The following is a 21,265-nucleotide window of genomic DNA, read 5'->3' on the forward strand; positions in this document are numbered from 1 at the left end:
TATTCCTTCATATGCTTGATGGTTCTGATGAAATAAGTTATTCTAATATCTAAAGGGTCTAGTCTTAATATTGTTCACTTATACATGCTTGGAATTTATAGTTCTTGAGGTTGTAGGTTTTCTTTGGAAGTTCACTGTATATGACTACAAAGTCATGCTCTTGTTAGCTAAAAATAAGCTACTTTTATGTATGTTTGGAATGAACTTAGCTTTATGAAAATTTGTAGTGTTAATGTGGTGACATTGTTGTAATTGAAAAAATATCTTATTCAAATTGAAAACTTTTTGAACAGGTTTAGTCTTAATATTTGCTCATTTATATGATTTTAGAGCTAATTTTGTGAAAAACACTTTAGATGTTGACTACAATGTCACCCTCTTTGCTTTAAAGTTCTTGTGAAAAAAAAAGAAGTTTTCCATAATACTGTTGTTTGGAAAAACGTTATGCTTAAAACTGTTAGCAATTCCCTTAGTTCGTTCTACATAAATCTTTATTGTTAATTTGGTAAAGGTGTTGTTATGTGAATATATTTGTTTGGTCATTTCCACAAACTAATAAAATTATTTAATTAATTATAGTTACATCAGTCATTGTAACTATTTGCTACATGATAAAGTCATTGTATCCAGTATTATTTCCTGTTGGTAAATAATTTAATTCCACAGGTTATTTTTAGTCCTGAAATAACACTGATTCATGGAGGAGAAATGGGATTCTGTCCATGTCCATATTAGTGGGTTACCACTGTGATTTAGCATAGAGGTCTCTCTTAGTGAAGGAAATCAAGGCGAAATTGTAACGGTTCTGCAGGAGTGGGTGGCACATTGTCGTAGATTGGATGGGCATCATAAAGTCCTCCAGAAATAACAAGGGTGTCATCATCGAGCACAAATCCATCTGTTGAAAATTGAACAGTTGCTTTTATCAGGTAATGGTGACTGAAATTGATTGGATTTGCTACATGATAAAGTATCAGTCTTTACCTGTGCCATCTGTGGTGTCAAGACGTTGATGCAAGTACTGGAATTTATGTTTGCATTTGTAAAACATGATCATAACTATTGTCAAAGCAAAGAGCCCAAGCATGCCGCTGAAGATTATTGTCATATTTCTCTCTGATATGTTAAGTCTCAAACCTAACAGTACAGAAAGGTAAGGCGTTAAAATCATTGACATAACCAGTGGAAAAAAAATACGTTAAGTCATTGAACATGGACACAGATGCTTACCTTCTGTAGCATTCGCTGAAACTGTAGATGTAGTCATGCTGTGAGATGAGTTTACAGTTGAACCTAGTGTTGTATCAGATGTAATATTCAAATGTGTTGTAGTCTGGATGGTTTGTGTGGTTATTGTAAGCGCAGGTGATTGTGCGGTTGGTGTAGTGGTGTTTAGTGATCCATTGCCTGTTGGTGAAGTCAATGTAGCTGACTGAGAGGTTTGATGTTGACTTGTGTTTTCAGTTGCAGCCACTGTAGTAGAGAGGGTATTATTGCCACGCTTTGTGCTGGTATATTCAGCTGTGTCCTTGGTTGAGGTTAAGAGAGTAGTTGGAGTTACAGTAGAGTTAAGTGAAGTTGATGCTACAGTGAATTCTGTCAGGTTTAAGCCAAGGTTTGGAGGAGTTGTGAAGGTTACATTCTGGTTGTCCGTGTGTGCCATTTTAAAAGAAAGTACCAGGAGGAAATAAACCAGGGGTGCCACGATAGTTTCCATAGAGCTTAAATCCTGTTTTGGAAAGCAAAACATGGAAATGCTTGTCAGATAAAATCAATCCTTTTTGCAATGTTTTAGTTCTGCCTTAAGATTAAAAATGTTTAAATCCCAGCAGTAAAAAAGGTAGACAAACCTTTTTTTACTGTAGACAGCAGTAAAAAAATTGTGCCTTTGTAAGCAGGTTCTTTATATTTTTAAATTTTAGATAATATGTCCAGAAGGAAACATATTTAAGAAGACTGAGCATAGCTATGCACAAATGCTTTAGATTTTGTGATTACTTAACATATTCTTTTATACTCATTTACAGTATAACTAAGACTACACCATATTTAAATAATGATTTTTTTTGTTACAGAATTAAAGTGATAGCTCACCTTATTTTATCGAAAGGAGTGAAAATTGTAATCTTATTCAATTTCTTGGTTTGAAGTCTGCTTTTACGGACTCTTAGCTCTCTTCCTGGAACAGCTAAAAGATTATCTGGCACTGGAACAGGTAAAAGTGGGCAGGGCAGTTCTTTGTAAACTTCCTCTTTTGTTTGTTCCCAAGGAGATGAAGGGGTGGTTACAGCCAGTCCAAAGCTCAAACTCTACACTTCAGCTAAAATATGTTTTATTACCATTAATAAACACAGACATTGCTATCTAATCATCAACTGCATTGTAAAAATTTCCTCATAGTTTCTTTCATCTTTTATTCTTACTTCAACCATGTGGTATATTGTTCTCTAAAGTGAGTTTATCTGAATGTTATGTGAACATTTGAAGTCATGGTAAATTTGAACAGTAGAAAATATTTATTAATAAGTAGAAACATTTTTCAGATTTTTCATGAAGAGTGCACAGTTTTCATAGAAAAATAAGCAGAAGTCAAGGTATGTTCAAAACTATTACGCCTTTCAACATATTTTAAAAACACAAGTGTATTTCTGTTTCAGAGTAAAAAGCAGAATAAATGCCAGGTAAATATGTTTTTAAAAATCATCTATATAAACAAAACAATGGCAAAGGTTACATAGCAATAATGCAACAACACCACTAAAACATAAAACAGAAGGCATCTTAATCAACGCAAACAAAGATATGATAGCCAGGCGCTGTTTGAATGCCTTTCTATTTAAGTACCCAATGAGGAACATAATGGTTTTTGATTTTGATCTTTTTACTCTTGAGTGTAAATAGTGGATAAAACATAGCAAGTTTTCAATATGATCAATAACAGACAACATTGTTAAGTCTTTGTTTTTTTTTTTTGTTTTTTTACAAAAAATCCATAAATTATTTTAGATGTGTTTAATAAAGTGAGTAAAGATAATAGTATTATAATTTTGTGGCATTTTCAGACTCTTTCATTACATCCATCGCCATAAATGCTTTGTTGTCAACTCCCATATGAAGGTCTGTTGGAGCTTTTTCCATTTCATCAGATACCTGCAGGAAGTTAACAATAGTGTCAGATTAGGAACATTAAAAGATCACACTTGGTAAACTGTTACTAATTAGCTAACAACATGACGAGGTCAGCATTTTACCTCTGAATTGTTGCAACCACTGAAGCATATCAAGTCACTCCTCCTCACAAAGAGATCAGAGTTCATCTTCTTTTGCTTGCATCCGCCTATAAAACAGACATAATCAAATTGTTGTTTTACTTTTGATCAACCATTTAAATTAAACATATACTTGAAATTTTTGTTTGTTTAAAGTAGAGCCTTTAGAAATAAACCCTTACCAGTGACTATGCTCAAGAGCAGGCCAGACACCATTGTGGTCAGCATGCCAAAAAGAGAAAAGTAGACATAGGACAGAGAATACCAGGAGTCTGCTATAGGAGGCCTGAAACTAAAAATAAATCGATTTAGTATTTTGCCTTCCAGCAAAATGTACTTAAAACAACTGCTGATAAGTAAGAATTTCACTCCTACTAAATCCAACTGAAAGCTATAACACCACTTAAAAGATCTGAGAGTAACATGTACGTCTAGAAATAGAAGGTAAATTAAATGAATTTAAAGTTTTGCCACAAGTTTATGTATGTTTTCCTCAATTAGAGTGTGTTACACTCATAGTAAAGTGACAATTGCAAAGCAGTAAACACGTACAAGCACAAGGATTTAAGCAAGTTTATCAAAGGCCATATGGTCAGTATCTTTTCAAATTGAAACAAGAAAAGAACAGGAGGGATCTGGTCAAGGCTCACTGATTCACTGCTGGCACATTTTGTCTGATTAAACAGCTAAGCTACCTTAGCTCACACTACTGATAAGATTTCGGAGTAGACTACTGCATTGCAATCTATTGAGCATAACCAATCAGGGTCATAATGCTACACCTGATAGGTGTACAAGAAGAATGAAGCTTAAACAAAATAGAAAAAATATTGTTGCTGTTATTACATGTCTTGAAGCTTATTTTTTGTGATGAATTACATATTTCAAATTAGTTTTTAAAGCCTGAATAATTTTCTGTCTGACTTTAATTTCCAAAAGAAAAAAAACATTGTTGCAAAAAGAAAGAAGAAAAAAACAAAATTGTTTTACAAGCAGGTTTCTGTTTTGTAAAAAAAATACTAACTCTGGTTGTGGAGTCAGAGTTGCTGGGCTGGTCCATGGAGATGCTGTTGTGCTGTTTAGGTCCACTGTTTTATTGCAGCCAACAGTGGTGAGTGAAAGGGGAAGTGTCTTGTCAGCTGTTGGAGGGTAAAGCTGAGCTCCAATTCCCACCCACAAAGTTAATGCCAGACCAGTGATCAATCCTCCCAGTCCTCCCTGAAAGGTAAATATGACCTCAGTCAACTTCCACCTCAGGGTGTCACATTCCTGTTTTGCTACTGCATATTTTCTGTTTTCTTAAGGTTCAGTTGTGCAAGAAAACATCCCAGGACAATGAAATACTCACTGTTGAGTTTGCTGTGCGGAAAAGCATGCCTAATAGATAGAGGCCAAGAAGAGGTCCACTGATCATGCCAAATATGGACAGAGCTGCCTGAAAATAGACAAAATGTTAACTTGTATTGCTTAAGAAGTACCACTTGATGGTGCTGTAGAACTATAATTAACTGTAACAATATTGCTTTATTCTAACACAATTTTACCTGCAGAACACTTCCCATTGCTGAAGCAACTCCAGCCATTCCAATACACAGGAATCCAAAAAACACACCTGGGTGTTGGCAAAATAAAATAATAATAATAAAAAAACAAAGCAGTCAAACGTAGGCAAAGATAAAAATCAGCAACAGTTTTATCATCCCTTTGCTACTGTTGCACAGAAAGGACATTTCTATTCTAATATGTTTTTTTTTATTTAGATATTTTGATTAGGAAGTACTTATGAACAAGAACTGGGCCATGCAGCCTAGTAAATTTAAAAGTGTATGTGTTTTCCTGTGCAGTCAGGCCTACCTAATACATTTTTATATTAAGTCAAGTAAGGTATATCAAATTTCTCTCACAAGGAGAGCTCAGCCCTTCATTTGGGTTTCAAAAGAATTTCTGAGAACCAGATTACCTGCTTAAGCATTTCTCAGTAAATCAGTAAAGAGAAACACTTCATGTTAACCTGTCTGCTGCAAGTTATCCAGCCTGGCTCAATTCAGCTTGTGGAAAGTCAGTGCTGTGACTACTCTACCCACAGTTGTTAAAGCAGCAGTCAATTGTGATTAATTTGTAAACATACAGTGTACTGGAAGTTCAGACTGTTGTTATCTACCAATGAAAACAACAACTAAGATTATAGATAATGTCATTTGTGGCTTTTCATTGGTCTTAACTGTAAGGAGTCAAGTAGCTAATGTACTTTGTGGTTGCTGTCTGTCCATCTAGATAGATAGATTAGTAAGTAGGCAGGCAGGCAGGTAGGTAGGTAGAACTCACTCAGGCCCATGTTCATCCAGGTAACTTGTTTTTGTGTGAAATCTTTGTAGAATGGATATATGAAATCTTCCACAGTGACAGCAACAAGAGCATTAATACTTGAGGACACCGTGCTGAAAGAAGTGCAAAGGTAAAGTTTCAGAAACTTAACAAATCAGAAATGGATAAATGTAAATGGCTGCAAAGATTAGTATAAGGTGCCATGCAAATTCCTATGTTTAATGTCTTAGCACACACTCATACATTGGTTAGACAAAGTCGTGTCTTGAATGTTTTATAGTTTAAATTTATCTCTTATCAGGAGGAAACATTTCCTTATCACCACATAATTTCTGGAAGTAATTTCATTTTTATTCCTTCTTTGTCTCAAGCCTTACCTGAGGGTACCGCTGTAAGCTGCAGCCACGAACAGGCCTGGAATTCCAGGATAGACTGCCAGAATATCCATCACAAGGTATGGCAGCAACTGGTTCACAAATACAAGCCAATACTATTGTCAACCTGTGCTTTGTTACCCAATTAAAAGCATATTGTGCATGGGAAGATAAGCAACGTAAAAATACTATAGTCACCTGGTCAGAAGTACCTATATCCCCATTTAAAAGTGGGTCACAGTTCTTGTAAATGGAGTACATTGTAAGACCAGAGAACATAGCAAGACTCACTGTCGCCCATAAACCAATCATGTTGATATACAGAGACCTGAGGGAAACATGACCTGTTAGTGCTTGAATTTTTGCTCACTGCCAGAGGATTATTTGCATTTTATTTGAGTGATACTCACAACTTGGCTTGTCCCAAGGTTTTGCAGGAGATATAGCGCTGCACCTGGGACTGGTTAATTGAGTAGATAGACACCCACATTATGCTACCACCAATCACTATAGTCCAAAAAGTGTGCCGCTTGAGAGGATCTGGGTCAAAGCTGTGAAAAAAATGAGAGAGAGAGAGCTTAGAACATGTCCAAACACGGCACAGTTTTTTTTTTTTGCTCTCAGCTTTTTTTTTATATATTTTGCAAAATGAACTGACATTCTATTCAAGTCTATTCAAGTTTTCTTGAATATCTTGTATACTCTGTTTTGGAAAAAGAGGCTATTTTGATGTCAAAAAGTATTTAAAATGATTGTTATTAACATACTCAAAAGCTACCAGTCGGCCTCCTGCTGCAGCATCTTCCCAAATTTTCGCTAGACCTCCTTGTACTACGGCTCCTCTTGCTATTACAGCTACAAATCCTGCCAGCATGATCACCATCTGCAGTACGTCTGTCCAGATAACTGCTTTCAGGCCACCCTGTGACAGAATTCATATGATGAGGCAGGGCAACTTTGATGCTAATTTAGGTCATTCTTGAATGTTCAGGACTTGATCAAGGTTATGGTTCAATAAACATTCATACTATGAACTGAATAATGAATATTAGTTGTATTACAAGCTCCAATATGATTTGAGAATCCCAGAGCTCAAATGCAGTATTTTTTTTAAAGAACTCAATAGAACAGAATGGCAAACTTTAAGTTAAATGTTTCATTCTCCATTTAATTTATTTCAAACATGAATTAAATAATGTGGAATAGATACTTCTTTTTGACATAATAAGACAATACGAACCAGAGTACAATAGATGATGCACACTACCCCCGTTGCCACCAGCACTCCCCAGAGATCCAGCCCGGTAACTATGCAATTTGGAAAATTCTCCATTATAAATAAATATACATTATGTAACTTTCTGCTATCTTTTATTTTGGATTTATAACAGCTGTATCTGTATGAGAAGATCAGACCAAACTTTTGTGTGTTAAGACTTACTTTGGTTTAGTGCAAGAGCTGGAGCATAAATAACTAAGCCCGTGTAGAGAGCCTGAAAAGCAGGACCATTAATGAATTAGTTCCAAACACAATGTGGTCATATTTATATCGTCATGGCACAGGTATCTAGAATCAGTAATGATGAAGTCAAAATGAGAAAAGAACAGATGTTGTTTGTTGTTTTACATGTGCATCATAAAAATTTTTTTTATCTTTTAGAATTTTATATTGCATCAGTAATCTTAATATTTATGATTGTTCCCAACTGATTATCCTATTTTAATTAAGAATGCATGGGTTACCGTCTGCACAATGTACATGGATGTTCCGATCATCCGGATTATCCGATTGAAGCGCCGTTCCAGGTACTAAAAATTAAAAAAAATAATTCCATGTATGGAACATCATTCAAATGACTATGCCATCATTCCAGGCATATAGAGAATTTGAAAAACAACATACAATTTTGTCCCCGTTTTCGGTAAATTTCCAGAATTTGTATTTCATTTTATATGATCTTGAGATTTTTTTCTTGCGTTTTTCAGATCTCATATTAGCATTGAACTTATATGTTTTACATGACTTTTTTACCCAGTAAAAGGTGAGTCACAAATTATTTAAGCATCTAAACAGCACTTTCATGCTGGGATGTCTTACTCGTAAAATGTCAAAGAGCTTGTACCAATCCATCTATATTCCCATAACTTCAGCATTTTTTCCTGGTTCTGTTCTTGCAGCTACAAAAAAATTTGATTTTTTGTAATGAACTATGAGTTCATTACTGTAAGGATCTTGACTAAAGTAAATAAATCAGCTGATACAAGGATGAGGCATTTGTCAAGTCTTTTCTAGACTTGTTTCAGTTTCTTGAAGTCAAATCAAATCAAATCAAATTTTATTTGTATAGCACATTTCAGCAGCAAGGCATTTCAAAGTGCTTTACATCATATCAAACACAGAAACACACTGCAAGTCCTAGCTTTAATGTTCTGTTTATCTTCTTTTTTTTTCGCTAATCTTAAAAAAAAAATATAAAAGGTATTTTGTCCCACTCAAAGTGTGCTATCTTGGGCTTGTTCTGATTCAACCAAAGATGTTTTGAAGACATTATGTTTTTTGGAAGGCTGTTACTAACACAGAACCTTTCCTACAGAATAACCTTAAAAACCTTTTTAGCCATTAAGTCACAGTTTATTGTTAGATGGTTTAACAAAGAAAATAGTCAGATGCTTTCTCCTAGTATGCAATAGTTTAGAATGTATAGCATGTTCCTACCTCATAGGCACTGGTGATCCCAAGTCGGTAGAAAAGCGGTACAAATAATTCAGCAGTGATGACAGACATGATGGCATAAGAAAAACCAAAGATCCAGAAGGCAATACCAAACCGGTATGCCTCTGCAGGTGTGCCAATTACTGTGATGCCAGACATGAAACTGGCTGTCAGGGACATGGCGACTGGCACAGCTGTCATTTGTCGTCCACCTAACAAAAACTCTGCACTGCTGGTCTCCTTCCGGCCCCTGATGGCTTGGAAAAGGCCGATGCTGGCTGCTCCCACAATCGTTCCAGCAAACACCACATAATCCCAAGGAGAGAAAGTGGCCACTGGGCCACCTGTTCCAACCATTGTTGATTTACGAAAGAAGTGGAAGTTTCTTTGAACCTAAAATCACAGTAAAGAAAAATTATATTTGGAAAATACAATCTTGCTGAAGGTACATCTAAAACATTACAGCATTATAAAAAACTACATTGAAGATAGAAAAGAAGCTTCTTTTTTATTGAATAAATTGTCACATTCATTTTAACTTACCTGTACTCTTAAAAATATCTCCTTAAACCTTCACAAAGTGTTGATGCTTCCAACCACTTAAAGACTTCAGTTCTACCTTACCTTAACTTTGTCACTTCAGTGATCAGTAGTTCATTGATAGTTCCACTACCTCTCTTGCAACTGGAAGTAGTCTGGTCAGCTCTAATGCATCCAGCAGACAATAAAGATTAGTTCACTTAGGTTAATGATCCATCAAGGACACAAGGCAGTGAAGCCTGGTATAATTTCAGAGATTATAAAAGAAAACGATCTGTTGGTGCGTCTCTGGTTGCGCACTGGTGACAATTAAAAGGTTCTTTGCTGACAGTAAATCTATTTTCTGTGTAAAATAAAGTGATGCGGTGACACATTGATGGTAGGGCTGTTTGTGTCTCCTGGTTACACAGTACCTTTTGGTTAAATAAAAAATTCAAGGGGGAGGGAAAGTTGAGTCTTCAGGGTTTGGTCTTCACTCCTTCCTCTATATCATATTGTCACTTGTGATACTATTACTTTACTTAGTGTTGTCATCTTTCATTACCTTTCCAGCATGTTGTTTCAAAAATAATGACTAATTTGTAAAATGAATATTCAGCTTAGAACAAAAATATATAATTTCAGACATACTATTTATAAAGATTTAAGCTTTTGTCTTTTTAAGTATGTGTCAAATAAGTTTTTGCTACCATAAGATTGTATATTTTAGTACATCTGCTGTAGAACAAGCAACAATAATTTAAGTGTTTAATAATAATGACAGGTGCTAATAATGTTTTCATAAGATTTATATAGATTTATATATTATGTAAGATTTATGTAGAAAAGCAATGAGTTACCCTGTTACACTAACTCTGATTCACACTCGGACATGCATTATTCTTTGTCACTGATAAAGGATAAGTCTAATAGTGTGCAAAGATAAATATTATGAGATGTTGACAATACTGTGTAAACAATTGTGATATAAGAGAGGAATGAGTATAACCTTGTCAACATGTCCATTTTACATGAAACACATTTACTGTGTGTTTGTTTGTCTGTATGAATCCAAGTGAATTAAAAACTAACAGTAGATAAGCACCGAAACATCAGTGCGTTCAAAACTGCTGCATTTTGCTTTAAAATCACTTAATGTTTCCAAGACACTTTGACTAGTCTGGCCAATCATTACTCAAAATTACAGATAAGAAGTTCCAATATAAACATTTTGTTGAGTGTTTTTTTCTAGTTTTTATTTATCAGTAGTTTTTTTGCGACCGATGGCTTGACTGCCAATGCCCACTATGAAAGCAGATTAGATAAAGCTGAATGAAAAGTGTGTGCTCTGCCAATTTGTTTTTACCAGCTTACATATTTGCTGACGTCTGTTTTTAACTCACACCAACCAAAAACATAATTCAGACACACAGTAATGCACACAAAGACATTATTGCATCTTAACTTCTGTTAATTTTTAATCCAAAAACGGCTGATTTGTTTTGAATAAAGTGACTTAAACCCGCTCTTTGACTTATGTAACCCCTCATAGCTTACACATTGTTTCTAGCACAAGATTTGTGGCACTTTGTGACATCTAGTGGACACTGGATTAGAGACTGCTTTCAGACAGAATTACATTGTTGTTTTCATCATGTTATTCATTAAGAACATCAATATGTTCATGTCATCTACAAAATGGGCTAAAAGTTCAGTGCACCTCTTTCGTCACAGATAGACGATAATGGCTTGGATTAACATGGATTAGATTATGTTTGTATATATATCTATACAGTTCATCTAGAATGTTCAGACTCAGAACATTACTAGATCTGTAAGTGACTGCATCTCTTAAACTTGAGTCTTTTGAACAAAGAAAAGAAAAGTCATTTGATGTAATCCTATGTTTTTTGCTTTGCTTGTCTTTCATTACTTTGCAGGAACAAACCTGGTTAAGGGTAAACCACCTGGCTGAAAATGGAGACATCAGCGTTCAGCTGCTGGGTTCTTTTTCTGCTGATTTATCCAGTTGTTCCCATGTGTCTTCCCACAGAGTTCACATTGTTCGTGGAAAAGCCAGAATGTGACTATTGTGTGGCGATCAACACTACTATCTGCATGGGAGTTTGCTTCACAAGGGTATGTATTTCTTTGTAGTAACAGAGAAAATGCTTGTAATTTTACCTTGTGAAAAAGTAACAGTTTGTCGCATAGATGTCATATAATGTAAACCCCAAGATGAGGTAATTTACTCAGAATTCTCAGATTTCAATTAATTCTGTATAAGTTTAAAAATAAATTTTTGATCAAAATGAGTCAAAAATGCAAAGAGAAAATGCATTTCCTGACTGTGTTGAGAAAAATAAAAATGGATTAATTACTTCTGCTATGACCTAACTCTATTAGTTACAGTCTCATGCATAGTAGTTGTGTAGTTTTTGATTAATCATTCTGACAAATCTTTTGTTGGCCAGTTTTCTAGTTTACTCATAAATTTGGTAAGATTAGCTATTATTTCTAGTATATTATTTGGAAACTCAAATATAGATACAAACTCTTTGTATGTTTGTGTCCCAGTTAAATGGGTTTTTCACAGGTTCATTCATCAGTTGTTTCCCATGTGTTTGTGTATCATACAGGACAGCAACATGAGGGATATTTTCCGCTCACGCTTTGTTGTTCAGAGAAGCTGCACCTATGATAAGGTGGAATATCGCACAGTCATCCTGCCTGGCTGTGCTATCGACTTCCAACCCTGCATATACCTACCCAGTAGCTATCAGCTGCCACTGTGGTGCCTGCAGAACTGACAGGGATGAATGCACACTCAGACTCAACAGCTACGATGCTAACTGTGCTAAACCAGTCAGGCGCGTTTATCCTTATCCTGGTCAAAGCAACTACGTGATCCCATTTTAATTCTTCTGTTATGTAAGAAAATAAAGGTTTTTACTTCTTATCTTATAATAGACCATTGACAGTTTGCACTGCTTCATTCTATTTAATCTGATTGTTGAATAATAAAGTTATAGTTTGACGTCTTAGTTTACAGTGAATTCCACATATTTTTCTTAGCATCGTTTCCGTACTGTCTTCCAGTCTTTTATTATTTACTGTTAAATAGATTCTCTGAATACAACCAATTAAAACTTCATCATCTAAATGGCTCTCTGAATCAGATGTCCTTGAGTTAATCACATTCTGTTTCTTACCGTAGCTGTGTGTTCACTATATAACAAACCCAAGGCTGTTTGCATCAGCAGGTCACCTCCTGATTCTATATTTACAGTTAGGCCTCTGTTTTTTTCCACGACACCTGTGAAGTCATTCAGAGAAGTATGTGATTGTTGACACAACTCTTCTTTTGAATGGGATTAAACAGGCAGATATAAAATCTGAAAGACTTGACACACTGTTTACAGGCTATTCTAAACAGCACATTGAATATGTCTGTTTGTTAGCAGTGTCTATATCTCACCCTAAATGGGGCTTATGCTAGTAGAATGTCCACAAAGGGAGTTTCAGAGACAGCTGGAGAGTATAAATAGCTCAGAACTTTGAGTGAGACAATGTTTCATAGAGTCATCCTCTGGGGTGATGTGACATTGGTCTTTCATAGTCACTGATTATATGAAGCTTTTAAATATATTTTCCTAAAACATGAGGATATTTTAATGCTTTTTGTTGGTTCTAATCTCAGAGATTCTCACAAATTTACTTAAATATAAAATAACAAAAGCATTTAACTAAAGGGCCCCAAATTAGATTTCCAGAGTGTTTCTGCTTTGTTAAAATGAATTTACAAGAGCCAAAATTGAAAGTCTACATTAACTTTGTTAAAGATGTATATTAGAACCAGAAATTAAATCCAGTTTATAATAAAATATAGGCTAAAAACTGCTCTACAAAGTGTTTACAATGACACACCCTAAAAACCTGATCCTCTGTTTGACTTTAAATAAGCACTACATTTAAGTCTTGTGACACAGGAGAGAGAATATTTGTGAAGTTACTAGTCTGACTCATGTAGATTTTAGAATGGGTTCTCTCAAAAAGTCATATACAATGGAGGAAAAAAGAAGAAATGAAAATAGGTATGGCCATTTTGATTTTTAACATCAGGATATCCCAGAGGAAAAGCTAACAATTGATCAGTTTCAGTTTTATTCCTGTTGGCCACTCATATTTTATTAAAAGAATTGCAGGTGGAAAATTATTTATCTGGGTATAAAATTATCTGTACCTGAAAAAAAATATTTACCATCATCAAAGTAATCAAACCCTTCTCATCATTGCTGGCGGTACTTTGGATGTTTGTATTGGTATTTTGATGCTTTGTCTTTGTGGATTGTCACATTGTTTAGCTCATATTCAAGTTGTGACTCTGCCTGGGCTCCTCCAACATGTTAATATTACTTCCAGTCACAGGCATAAAGTTAGTAAAAATAAAAGGTTATTTTAAAACAGAATGTGCTGGGTGAATGAATAATATCTGAGGTTAGCACCCAAAATTTGTGTGTCCTTCTCAGGCAGCAGGTATTAGTGGAGATTCCTACAGTATCTAAAAGTGGAATGTAAGACAGATCTCAGCTGCCAGCTCACCTCCACTTAAATTATGGCACTTTGCAAACCCAAGCATTAGCCAAAGGGTTTTACAAAGCAAGCGAAACAGAAAAGTAAAAGAAAGGATAGATTTTGTTCATCCTACAATATTTCATAATATACTGAATACTTCTTCATAGATTGCTCTTCTCACTTTCTTTTCCTGAATCACTACTGCTCCAGTTAACATTGGGTTTGTTTATTTGTTTCTTTGTTTGTACTCATGACCAAGTGTGTTTGCCTACAAAATCCCACAAGAACATAAAATCAAGTCAAGTTTATTTGCATAGTACATTTCAGTAACAGGGCAGCTCAAAGTGCTTTACACAATACAAAGACCTATAAAGACCTACAATTACAAATATCTGTTCTTTTTCAAGTTCCAACAAGTTGAGCTAGATCATCTCTCTCTTCCTGAATCTACTTCTGGTGAAACACTGGAGTACAAAGGAAGCACTCAAAATAAAACTGGCTCATAGGATTTACAAAGTTGTTCGGATATGACTCTTAAACCTAACATGTGATAGGTCACTGTGGCTTAGACTGGCTGGCTGTAGTTGTGTTTTGTAAACCCTAGTAACCTAAAGGATGAAACAGAGATTCCAAAGGAATTTGCTTGCCTCAGCACTGCACAGCTATGTGGTGAACATGCCGATCACTTTTTCAGTCAAACATCATACACTTTTGACTGTGCAAAGCAGTGACATGTTGAAACAACTCCTGACAGCTTACAGTGTGCCACAAGATTAGTATTACATTAGGAATATATTTTTTGATCCTGAGAAATGTGCTCTTGGTATTTGCTTAGTGAGTAATACCTGACACATGTAAGCGAAGAAGTAACAGATTATACTTCCTTTAGTCAGTCAGCTCCTATTTAAAATATGTTAAGTTGCTGTAATAGATAAAGACTCTGATATTTGGCTGCTGAGCTACATTAGATACTTTTTAAATTTGTGAGAACCAAGAATTTCAGCATGCAATTTTATTTAATCGGTAGAAAAAAATCTGTGTAATTGCATGCTTGTCAAAAAGGCCAAAACTTTAGCAAAGATTAAAGTATGCATTGCCTGCCCCAATATGTTTTTAATTTATCAAGGCTTTAATCTACTGTACTAAAGCCTTAATTTGATTTTTTTCCCCATACATGTCAACTGGTTATCTATTAATGCTAATAACTGATTGAAGTTGATGCCAGCTCTGCAAAAAGTACTTGCTTGACTAGCAAATAGTGTGCACCACTCTGTGTTACACAAGCTTTTAGCCTTGGGTTATATACATAGAACCGGTTCCTGGTAATTTCTCAGAATATTTTTCAAACCTTTCCAGAAAAATCCTCCTGTGTTTAGCATTCAGCAAACTGTTTCCAGTAACCTAAAACAGAAACTTTTCTAGAAGAATTTACCACATTGCCAATCACAAGTCTCCAGATACATGGTATTCATATTATTTTAAAGAGGAGATATTATCAGTGTTCTAGCAGTATTTATTTATATACTCAATATAAAGAAGATTTTCTGTATAATTCTAAACCTGCAAGCACATCCTCAAAACTTAAGTTACATTTCAGCACCTATATGAAGAAATATACTTTTTTAATCATTCTGGCAGAGTGCAAAAGAAGGGAAGGACATAGATTAGTACATTATATTTAAAAAATCAGTACTGGAATTTTCAAATAAAAGTAATGCTATCCTAAGCACCAACTTTTTTTTAAAGATATAAAATACAAATACCCCTTATGCATTAAGTCAAGATATCTATCTTTCTCATTTACACTGAAAGTTGAATAGTGAAAAGGAAGCAGGGCAAGAGTATATAGTCTTGTTAAAATAAGCCTATGATACTACTATTATTATTCTTGAAGGAATGACAACTTTATTAGCATGGAGACAATCCTTAAAAAAAATCAATAAATTAATACATTGATCTGAAAACAAAGTGGCGCTTCCATAAGCTTTATTTTGCATAACTACACAAATTTAAAATGTGAGTTCTTTAAACAAACATGTTTTGCTTAAAATAAGTACATTTGTAAAAATATAAGCTGATCCGGAGTAGCATAGAATAGAGAACAGAAATATCTAGTTCCCCTTTGTGGATCCATCAACACCCACGCCTCAGGGCTCTTTAGCCATGACATATTTAGTAGGACCCAGTTAATCTTAGCCGTGACTAGACCCAAGACTAGAAGTATGTTAAGAATGAAAAATATATTTTGAGAGTCTAGCCCCAAGCTTTTCTATTCATGCATTTTAATTGTAAATTAAATTTTGAGCTTTTTAAACAATAGATTCTTTTTTACATGTAACCCCCGCCATCTGCCTCGTTCCAGCCAGTCACTCACTTGTTCCATTTTCCGGGCTCTGATTGGCTCAACATTTTAACTGACGAATCGATCGGCCAATAAGGACGAAACGAGGAACGATATCTGAACTTTGATTGGTTGTCATTAAGGCGTATGTTGTAACAGTCTTCGCCATAATAAGACCAGTGGAAAGTTCCAGTCGGTCTATTCATTGCTGTAAAGCGGAGGTGAAAAGTGGTTGAAAGCGAAATACACTTTAACGGCTTAAAACTTTTCTTAAATCTGCATACGACAATTACTTGGTAAGTACCTTGCTATATTTACGTTTTAGCGAATCAAGAATTGATTTTAAATAATCGAATTTGAGTTCTTAGCTGTCTTCTTTAGTTTGGCGGACTGTGATGGTTTGAATGGATGCTTTACGTTGCTTGCTAGAGTAAAGTATATTGCTGTTCTTTATATCAAGCAGCAAACGCCGTAAGGTCTTAGTATTGGTTAGTATTGTTTGCCACCATGACACGTTTTCAGTTGTTCTGAAGTAAGAAAATTATTTGCTGTAAAACTTTTATTATAATCTAATGCCGGAGAAGGAATTCAGTTATTGAAATTATTAAGTAAACTTGTCCTTCTAATTTAGATATGTGCTTTATAAAGACACTTTCCTTACGAAGAAACATGTTTTAGATCTCGAGTTATCTAACTTTTAGCCAGTAAATTTCTGTAAAATTTCTATGGAAGGCTGGAATGCCCTTTTAAGGCGTTCCGGAATGTAAATAGAACACGCCCACGTTGTGGTGAGTCGGTACATCACAACCATGTGACTCTGAGGCATATAGATAAGTTTAAGCCCGCAGCTCTGGGTGGGTGGGATAAGTTCAGTGTTTAAAAGTCTGTGGCTACTCAGGATTCTGTTGACTTTTTGCTTTTATCTCTCCAGGACACTATTTACCAGCTTAACTGCAAACACTTGATTCTACATCTCTCCATTTTTGCATCTTCTATCTTCACTAGTGACATATAAAAGTCAGCATGTCTCAGCAGCAGATCAGGTAAGTCTCATTCACTGTTTTCCTGCTCCTCATAATATTGACCTCAACAGAATTATCTATAAAAAGTAATCTTAGAGTTTTGCTTTGTAATATTTTTTTTATTTGGACTATTTAAAATAAGTAATGTGTTCATTGCGCTTTAGTAAAACAGTTTTCTCTGTTACCTTTCAGCCTCCCTGCCAAGCTCATTAATGGCGGTATTGCCGGCATTGTTGGGGTTACATGTGTCTTCCCCATTGACTTGGCTAAGACCAGGTTACAGAACCAAAGAAGTGGGCAGCAAGTCTATAAGAGCATGTAAGTATTTATAGCTACAATCTACACAACACTGATGTGCGGTCTCTGTGTTTAATCTGGTGCTATCCTTTCTAATTCCACAATGACGCATTAATGAAATACCAGTCACCGTGTTCTGACCTGATGGATTGTGACAGCTTCACATTGTTGACACAGTTTTTTTTTTTTTTTTTTTTCAGGAAGTCGTTTAGCTCATTTGGGTGGAATTTTACAGCCCAAATGAATATTCTAGAATCTTCTGTTCCCTTGTGCAGCAAGTTTATGTAATGTTTAAAGTTAATGCAAGTTTAAAGTTAATGTTTCTTTGTTTTTGTTTAATGAAGGATGGACTGCCTTGTCAAAACTATTCGATCAGAGGGATACTTTGGAATGTACAGAGGTAAGATTATACACCTGATTATTAAGACGCTTTAGGTTAGCACATGTGGAAGTTCCATTTTTATAGGATTAATTTTAGGAAAATGGTAAGCTCCATGTCTAGCTGTTGTGCAGTAATTCTATTCTTGGTTTTTGAAATAAAATCAAAGTAAATGTCAAAACCAATTCCAATTTATTGATGCTGTTAAACACGGTACCACACACTGTGGTTTTTTTTTCTTTTTTAAAAAAAATGTGTTTAAATCTGCATTAAAAAAAAGGAGAACATTAGGCTAGGCGTTTGCTCTTGTGAGGAATGCTGTTGTTTGCATCTGTGTTTTTCCATATTACAGACTTGGGTCCCCCTGGGATATTGAAGGCTAGCCGATAAGGCGCAGCCACGCTGGAGGCAAATATTAATGGTTCTTACAATATTGCTCTACTTAAAACTATAGGCTCAAGTTTTATGTTTTGCCATCTGTTCTGTAATTTGACTTCTTGTCATTAACTACTTGGTTGTCTCTTCACTGTCCTGTCAACCTGTCATTGCTTGTTCTTTCCTTGACTATAACATTACAGTCTTTGTTTGATCTTGCAAATTAATCTGGTCTGAACTAAAGTTTTTTTGTTTATTTCTATGTTTTAATACAACATTATACAACAGATAACTTTGCAAGTTTGTCCAAAGTCTGAAATATGTGTATAGTGTTCAAGTCAGCCTGTCTTGTCACTAACAACTTTTGATTCATTTTCTGTGTTGCAGTCAACATGTTTACATACTTTATTTGACTCATTTTAAAAAGGAAAAACTTGTCTGAATTTTAGACTTTAAGTTTGTTTTATTTGTCTTTTACCATTCCTTTTCTGCCTTCTTGTCATTGCCTTTACAACAGTGCTTAAGTGTAATGTTTCATGAGATAATGTGCTTTGCCAGTTATTGAATCAGCTTTAAGTTGAGTTCTATTTTATGAGGTTATAAAAATATTGTCAGGCAATGTTCTTTCTCTGTTATTGGAAACTAGATTGTGACATCAATGCTAATTGTGAATTTGTTTGTTCCTTAGGGGCAGCAGTAAACTTGACTTTGGTTACCCCTGAGAAGGCCATCAAGCTGGCAGCTAATGACCTCTTCCGCCATCACCTTTCCAAGGACGGGTGAGTGAATTTGTCTAGTATCTGTTAGAAATTTAATGTGTCATGACTTATGTCTGACTCATTGTTTTCTGTTAACAGAAAAGGCTTAACAGTATTCAAAGAAATGCTAGCAGGGTGTGGTGCAGGCATGTGCCAAGTTATTGTTACTACCCCCATGGAAATGCTCAAAATCCAGCTACAGGATGCGGGCAGAATTGGTAAGAAAACCATTAAGTAACGGAGAAGGTACTTCATCCTACAACCTAATTTTTGAATTTGTAACGTTTTTAATGTTTTTTTTTTTTTTTTTTTTTTGTTCAAGCTGCCCAACAACAGAAACCAGTGATGATTTCTCCCACAAAGCTGGCGGTGACAAACACGGTGCTGAGCCGCTCGTACAACTCCGGCCCTGTGATGTCTGCACCAAGAGCCGTGTCGGCAACGCAGATTGCGAAGGAACTCCTGCAAAAACAGGGCATCCAGGGCCTGTACAAGGGCCTGGGGGCAACACTGATGAGGTGAAGCTCATTTTTATTCAAAACCAGCTTTTTTTCCTCCACTCCATATAGAAGAAAAAAATCAAACGTTTAACATTTACTAATGAAGATTTTGTTTTATTTCTTTCAGGGATGTACCTTTTTCTATTGTTTACTTCCCATTGTTTGCAAACCTGAACCGACTGGGCAAACCCAGCCCCGCAGAGTCATCTCCCTTCTACTGGGCCTTCTTGTCAGGGTGTGTTGCAGGATCTACTGCTGCGGTTGCAGTCAACCCTTGTGATGGTAGGTTTTGTTTTATCCGTTTGTCGTCAAGTACCAGTAGCAACAAGTTTTAAAGAATGTTCTCTCTTTGCAGTGGTGAAGACCAGACTGCAGTCCCTCAACAAAGGAGCAAGTGAGGAGAGCTACAATGGAGTTATGGATTGTGTGAGGTAAGATGGCACATTCTTTCTACACCATCTACTGATGCATACTTACCTCGTCATACATGGCTCTAATTATACCCATCCTTTTGTCTTGACAGTAAAATTATGAGGAAGGAGGGGCCGTCCGCCTTCCTGAAGGGGGCAGGCTGTCGTGCTTTGGTCATTGCACCTCTGTTTGGAATTGCACAGGTCATGTATTTTGTTGGTGTTGGTGAATATATCCTGGACAACTATTCTCCAAGTTTCCCATCTGTCTGAGCTGCATCAGCAGGCTATCTACACACTGGGTCTGGTGTAACTACTGGCAGCTACAATCAGTTTACAGCAAAAAAAAAAAAAAAGCTTCTGACTCAGAAGCTTGTTTTTTTAAAAATCATCTTTATAGTTTGACAGCTGTGTCGCACTTTGCACACTTTTGTGACTTTGAAACCAACTGAGCCCATTGTTTGCACTTGAATCTGTTGACCTTTTTAAGATGGTGGACTCAGAATTACTGTGTTCATGTGTCCTAGTCCCAAAACATTCATGTCCGGATTCCCTCTATGAGGGAGAGGAACTCACTCAGACCTCGTTTTGTGTTTAATTTTTCAATTTTGTAAAAAAGTTATTATTATTATTATTATTTACAGGTTATCTTTTTATTCCCAACAGTTTCCGTTTATGTCTCATCATACAAAGCCTTCCACTTAGAAATAAGATTTGTGATGGCTAAATATATGGGGCTCAGTTTATGCTTTAATTCTGTAAATGTGTTTTGTATTCTGCTATTTTAATATTTAGTTGTTTTATTGGATTGATCTTGAGCCTTCCTACTGGTGTGGGACCATGAAGGTTACCAAACCTTAAAAAGCGTCCTCATACAAAATTCTGTTATTGTTTGCATGTCCTTTACAAAACTTGATGTTATTATACATATTAAGTTTGTGTTCATAATCGCCCTTCAGGACCTTTACATTTACAGACCTATATTATTGTAAATATAACTGGATTATGTTGTAATGGAGTAGAATTTTATTAATTGGGTTCTTGGAGGCAGCATTATTGACTTGAATTGAACATTAATACTGTGAGAGATGACTGTTACATACTGTCACTATGGTAGCTTTTTTACACATTATATCCATTAAAATGTTCTTTTCATTCACTTTGGTTGCATGGTGTACTGTTCTTTTTTCTTTTAATGCAAATATTTTTCTTTGGTGTAAAAGTGTCCTTACAGCACCCTTAGTGTTTTTTTTTTTTTTCTTGAATTAAAAAATCTCATCTTTTGTGTACATTTGTTAAGTTGGATTGATCCTTCATTGCTGGTGAATAAGTTATTGGCACCACTGCTTATTATACTTTGTAGAACCCCCTTTTCAACGCTTATTCTTCCAGAAGACATAAGGTTGGA

The 21,265-nt window shown here is 35.5% G+C and overlaps 3 protein-coding genes across 6 annotated transcripts; 2 read left to right on the forward strand and 1 right to left on the reverse strand.

The window, feature by feature from the left end:
* Window positions 1-2,448: 2,448 nt before the first annotated feature.
* slc5a8l (solute carrier family 5 member 8, like) lies at window positions 2,449-12,057 on the reverse strand. 3 transcript variants are annotated; one of them, XM_032549986.1, is made up of 16 exons: window positions 9,306-12,057; window positions 8,685-9,074; window positions 7,712-7,777; window positions 7,410-7,461; window positions 7,209-7,276; window positions 6,736-6,890; window positions 6,379-6,519; window positions 6,167-6,296; window positions 5,972-6,060; window positions 5,595-5,707; window positions 4,814-4,881; window positions 4,618-4,704; window positions 4,294-4,487; window positions 3,452-3,561; window positions 3,252-3,337; window positions 2,449-3,150 (listed from the first exon to the last, which is right to left on the reverse strand). In XM_032549986.1, exons 2-16 carry the CDS (start codon window positions 9,036-9,038, stop codon window positions 3,040-3,042), a joined length of 1,824 nt encoding a protein of 607 aa, XP_032405877.1. In that variant the 5' UTR covers window positions 9,039-9,074; window positions 9,306-12,057; the 3' UTR covers window positions 2,449-3,039. The 3 variants fall into 3 exon arrangements, with proteins under 3 accessions (XP_032405877.1, XP_032405875.1, XP_032405876.1); XM_032549984.1 differs by having other exon boundaries at window positions 9,225-12,057; XM_032549985.1 differs by having other exon boundaries at window positions 8,685-12,057.
* tshba (thyroid stimulating hormone subunit beta a) lies at window positions 10,951-12,249 on the forward strand. The gene is given in 4 exon segments (XM_032549989.1): window positions 10,951-11,034; window positions 11,141-11,339; window positions 11,840-11,947; window positions 11,949-12,249. Coding segments are annotated over 3 exon segments (441 nt in total). The 5' UTR covers window positions 10,951-11,034; window positions 11,141-11,177; the 3' UTR covers window positions 12,120-12,249.
* Window positions 12,250-16,278: 4,029 nt separating this feature from the next.
* Window positions 16,279-21,017, forward strand: slc25a55a (solute carrier family 25 member 55a). 2 transcript variants are annotated; one of them, XM_032549027.1, is made up of 10 exons: window positions 16,279-16,412; window positions 17,048-17,159; window positions 17,331-17,456; window positions 17,780-17,835; window positions 18,878-18,968; window positions 19,047-19,165; window positions 19,270-19,465; window positions 19,575-19,729; window positions 19,803-19,878; window positions 19,971-21,017. In XM_032549027.1, exons 2-10 carry the CDS (start codon window positions 17,140-17,142, stop codon window positions 20,128-20,130), a joined length of 999 nt encoding a protein of 332 aa, XP_032404918.1. In that variant the 5' UTR covers window positions 16,279-16,412; window positions 17,048-17,139; the 3' UTR covers window positions 20,131-21,017. The 2 variants fall into 2 exon arrangements, with proteins under 2 accessions (XP_032404918.1, XP_032404919.1); XM_032549028.1 differs by lacking the exons at window positions 16,279-16,412; window positions 17,048-17,159 and having other exon boundaries at window positions 17,413-17,456; window positions 18,167-18,968.
* Window positions 21,018-21,265: the final 248 nt, after the last annotated feature.

The sequence above is a fragment of the Xiphophorus hellerii genome, chromosome 20, assembly GCF_003331165.1.
Source record: "Xiphophorus hellerii strain 12219 chromosome 20, Xiphophorus_hellerii-4.1, whole genome shotgun sequence".
NCBI lineage: Eukaryota > Metazoa > Chordata > Actinopteri > Cyprinodontiformes > Poeciliidae > Xiphophorus > Xiphophorus hellerii.

Excerpts from the sequence above, each read along its gene's own strand:
- slc5a8l (XM_032549986.1), bottom strand. The coding sequence starts at position 9,038 with ATGGTTGGAACAGGTGGCCCAGTGGCCACTTTCTCTCCTTGGGATTAT. Across the intron at positions 6,297-6,378 it reads ACCTTGGGACAAGCCAAGTT|GTCTCTGTATATCAACATGA; the intron begins GTGAGTATCACT and ends TGTTTCCCTCAG. Across the intron at positions 3,338-3,451 it reads GCTCTTGAGCATAGTCACTG|GCGGATGCAAGCAAAAGAAG; the intron begins GTAAGGGTTTAT and ends TCTGTTTTATAG.
- slc25a55a (XM_032549027.1), top strand. The coding sequence starts at position 17,140 with ATGTCTCAGCAGCAGATCAG. Across the intron at positions 19,166-19,269 it reads ACAGGATGCGGGCAGAATTG|CTGCCCAACAACAGAAACCA; the intron begins GTAAGAAAACCA and ends TTTTTGTTCAAG. Across the intron at positions 19,730-19,802 it reads TGCAGTCAACCCTTGTGATG|TGGTGAAGACCAGACTGCAG; the intron begins GTAGGTTTTGTT and ends CTCTCTTTGCAG.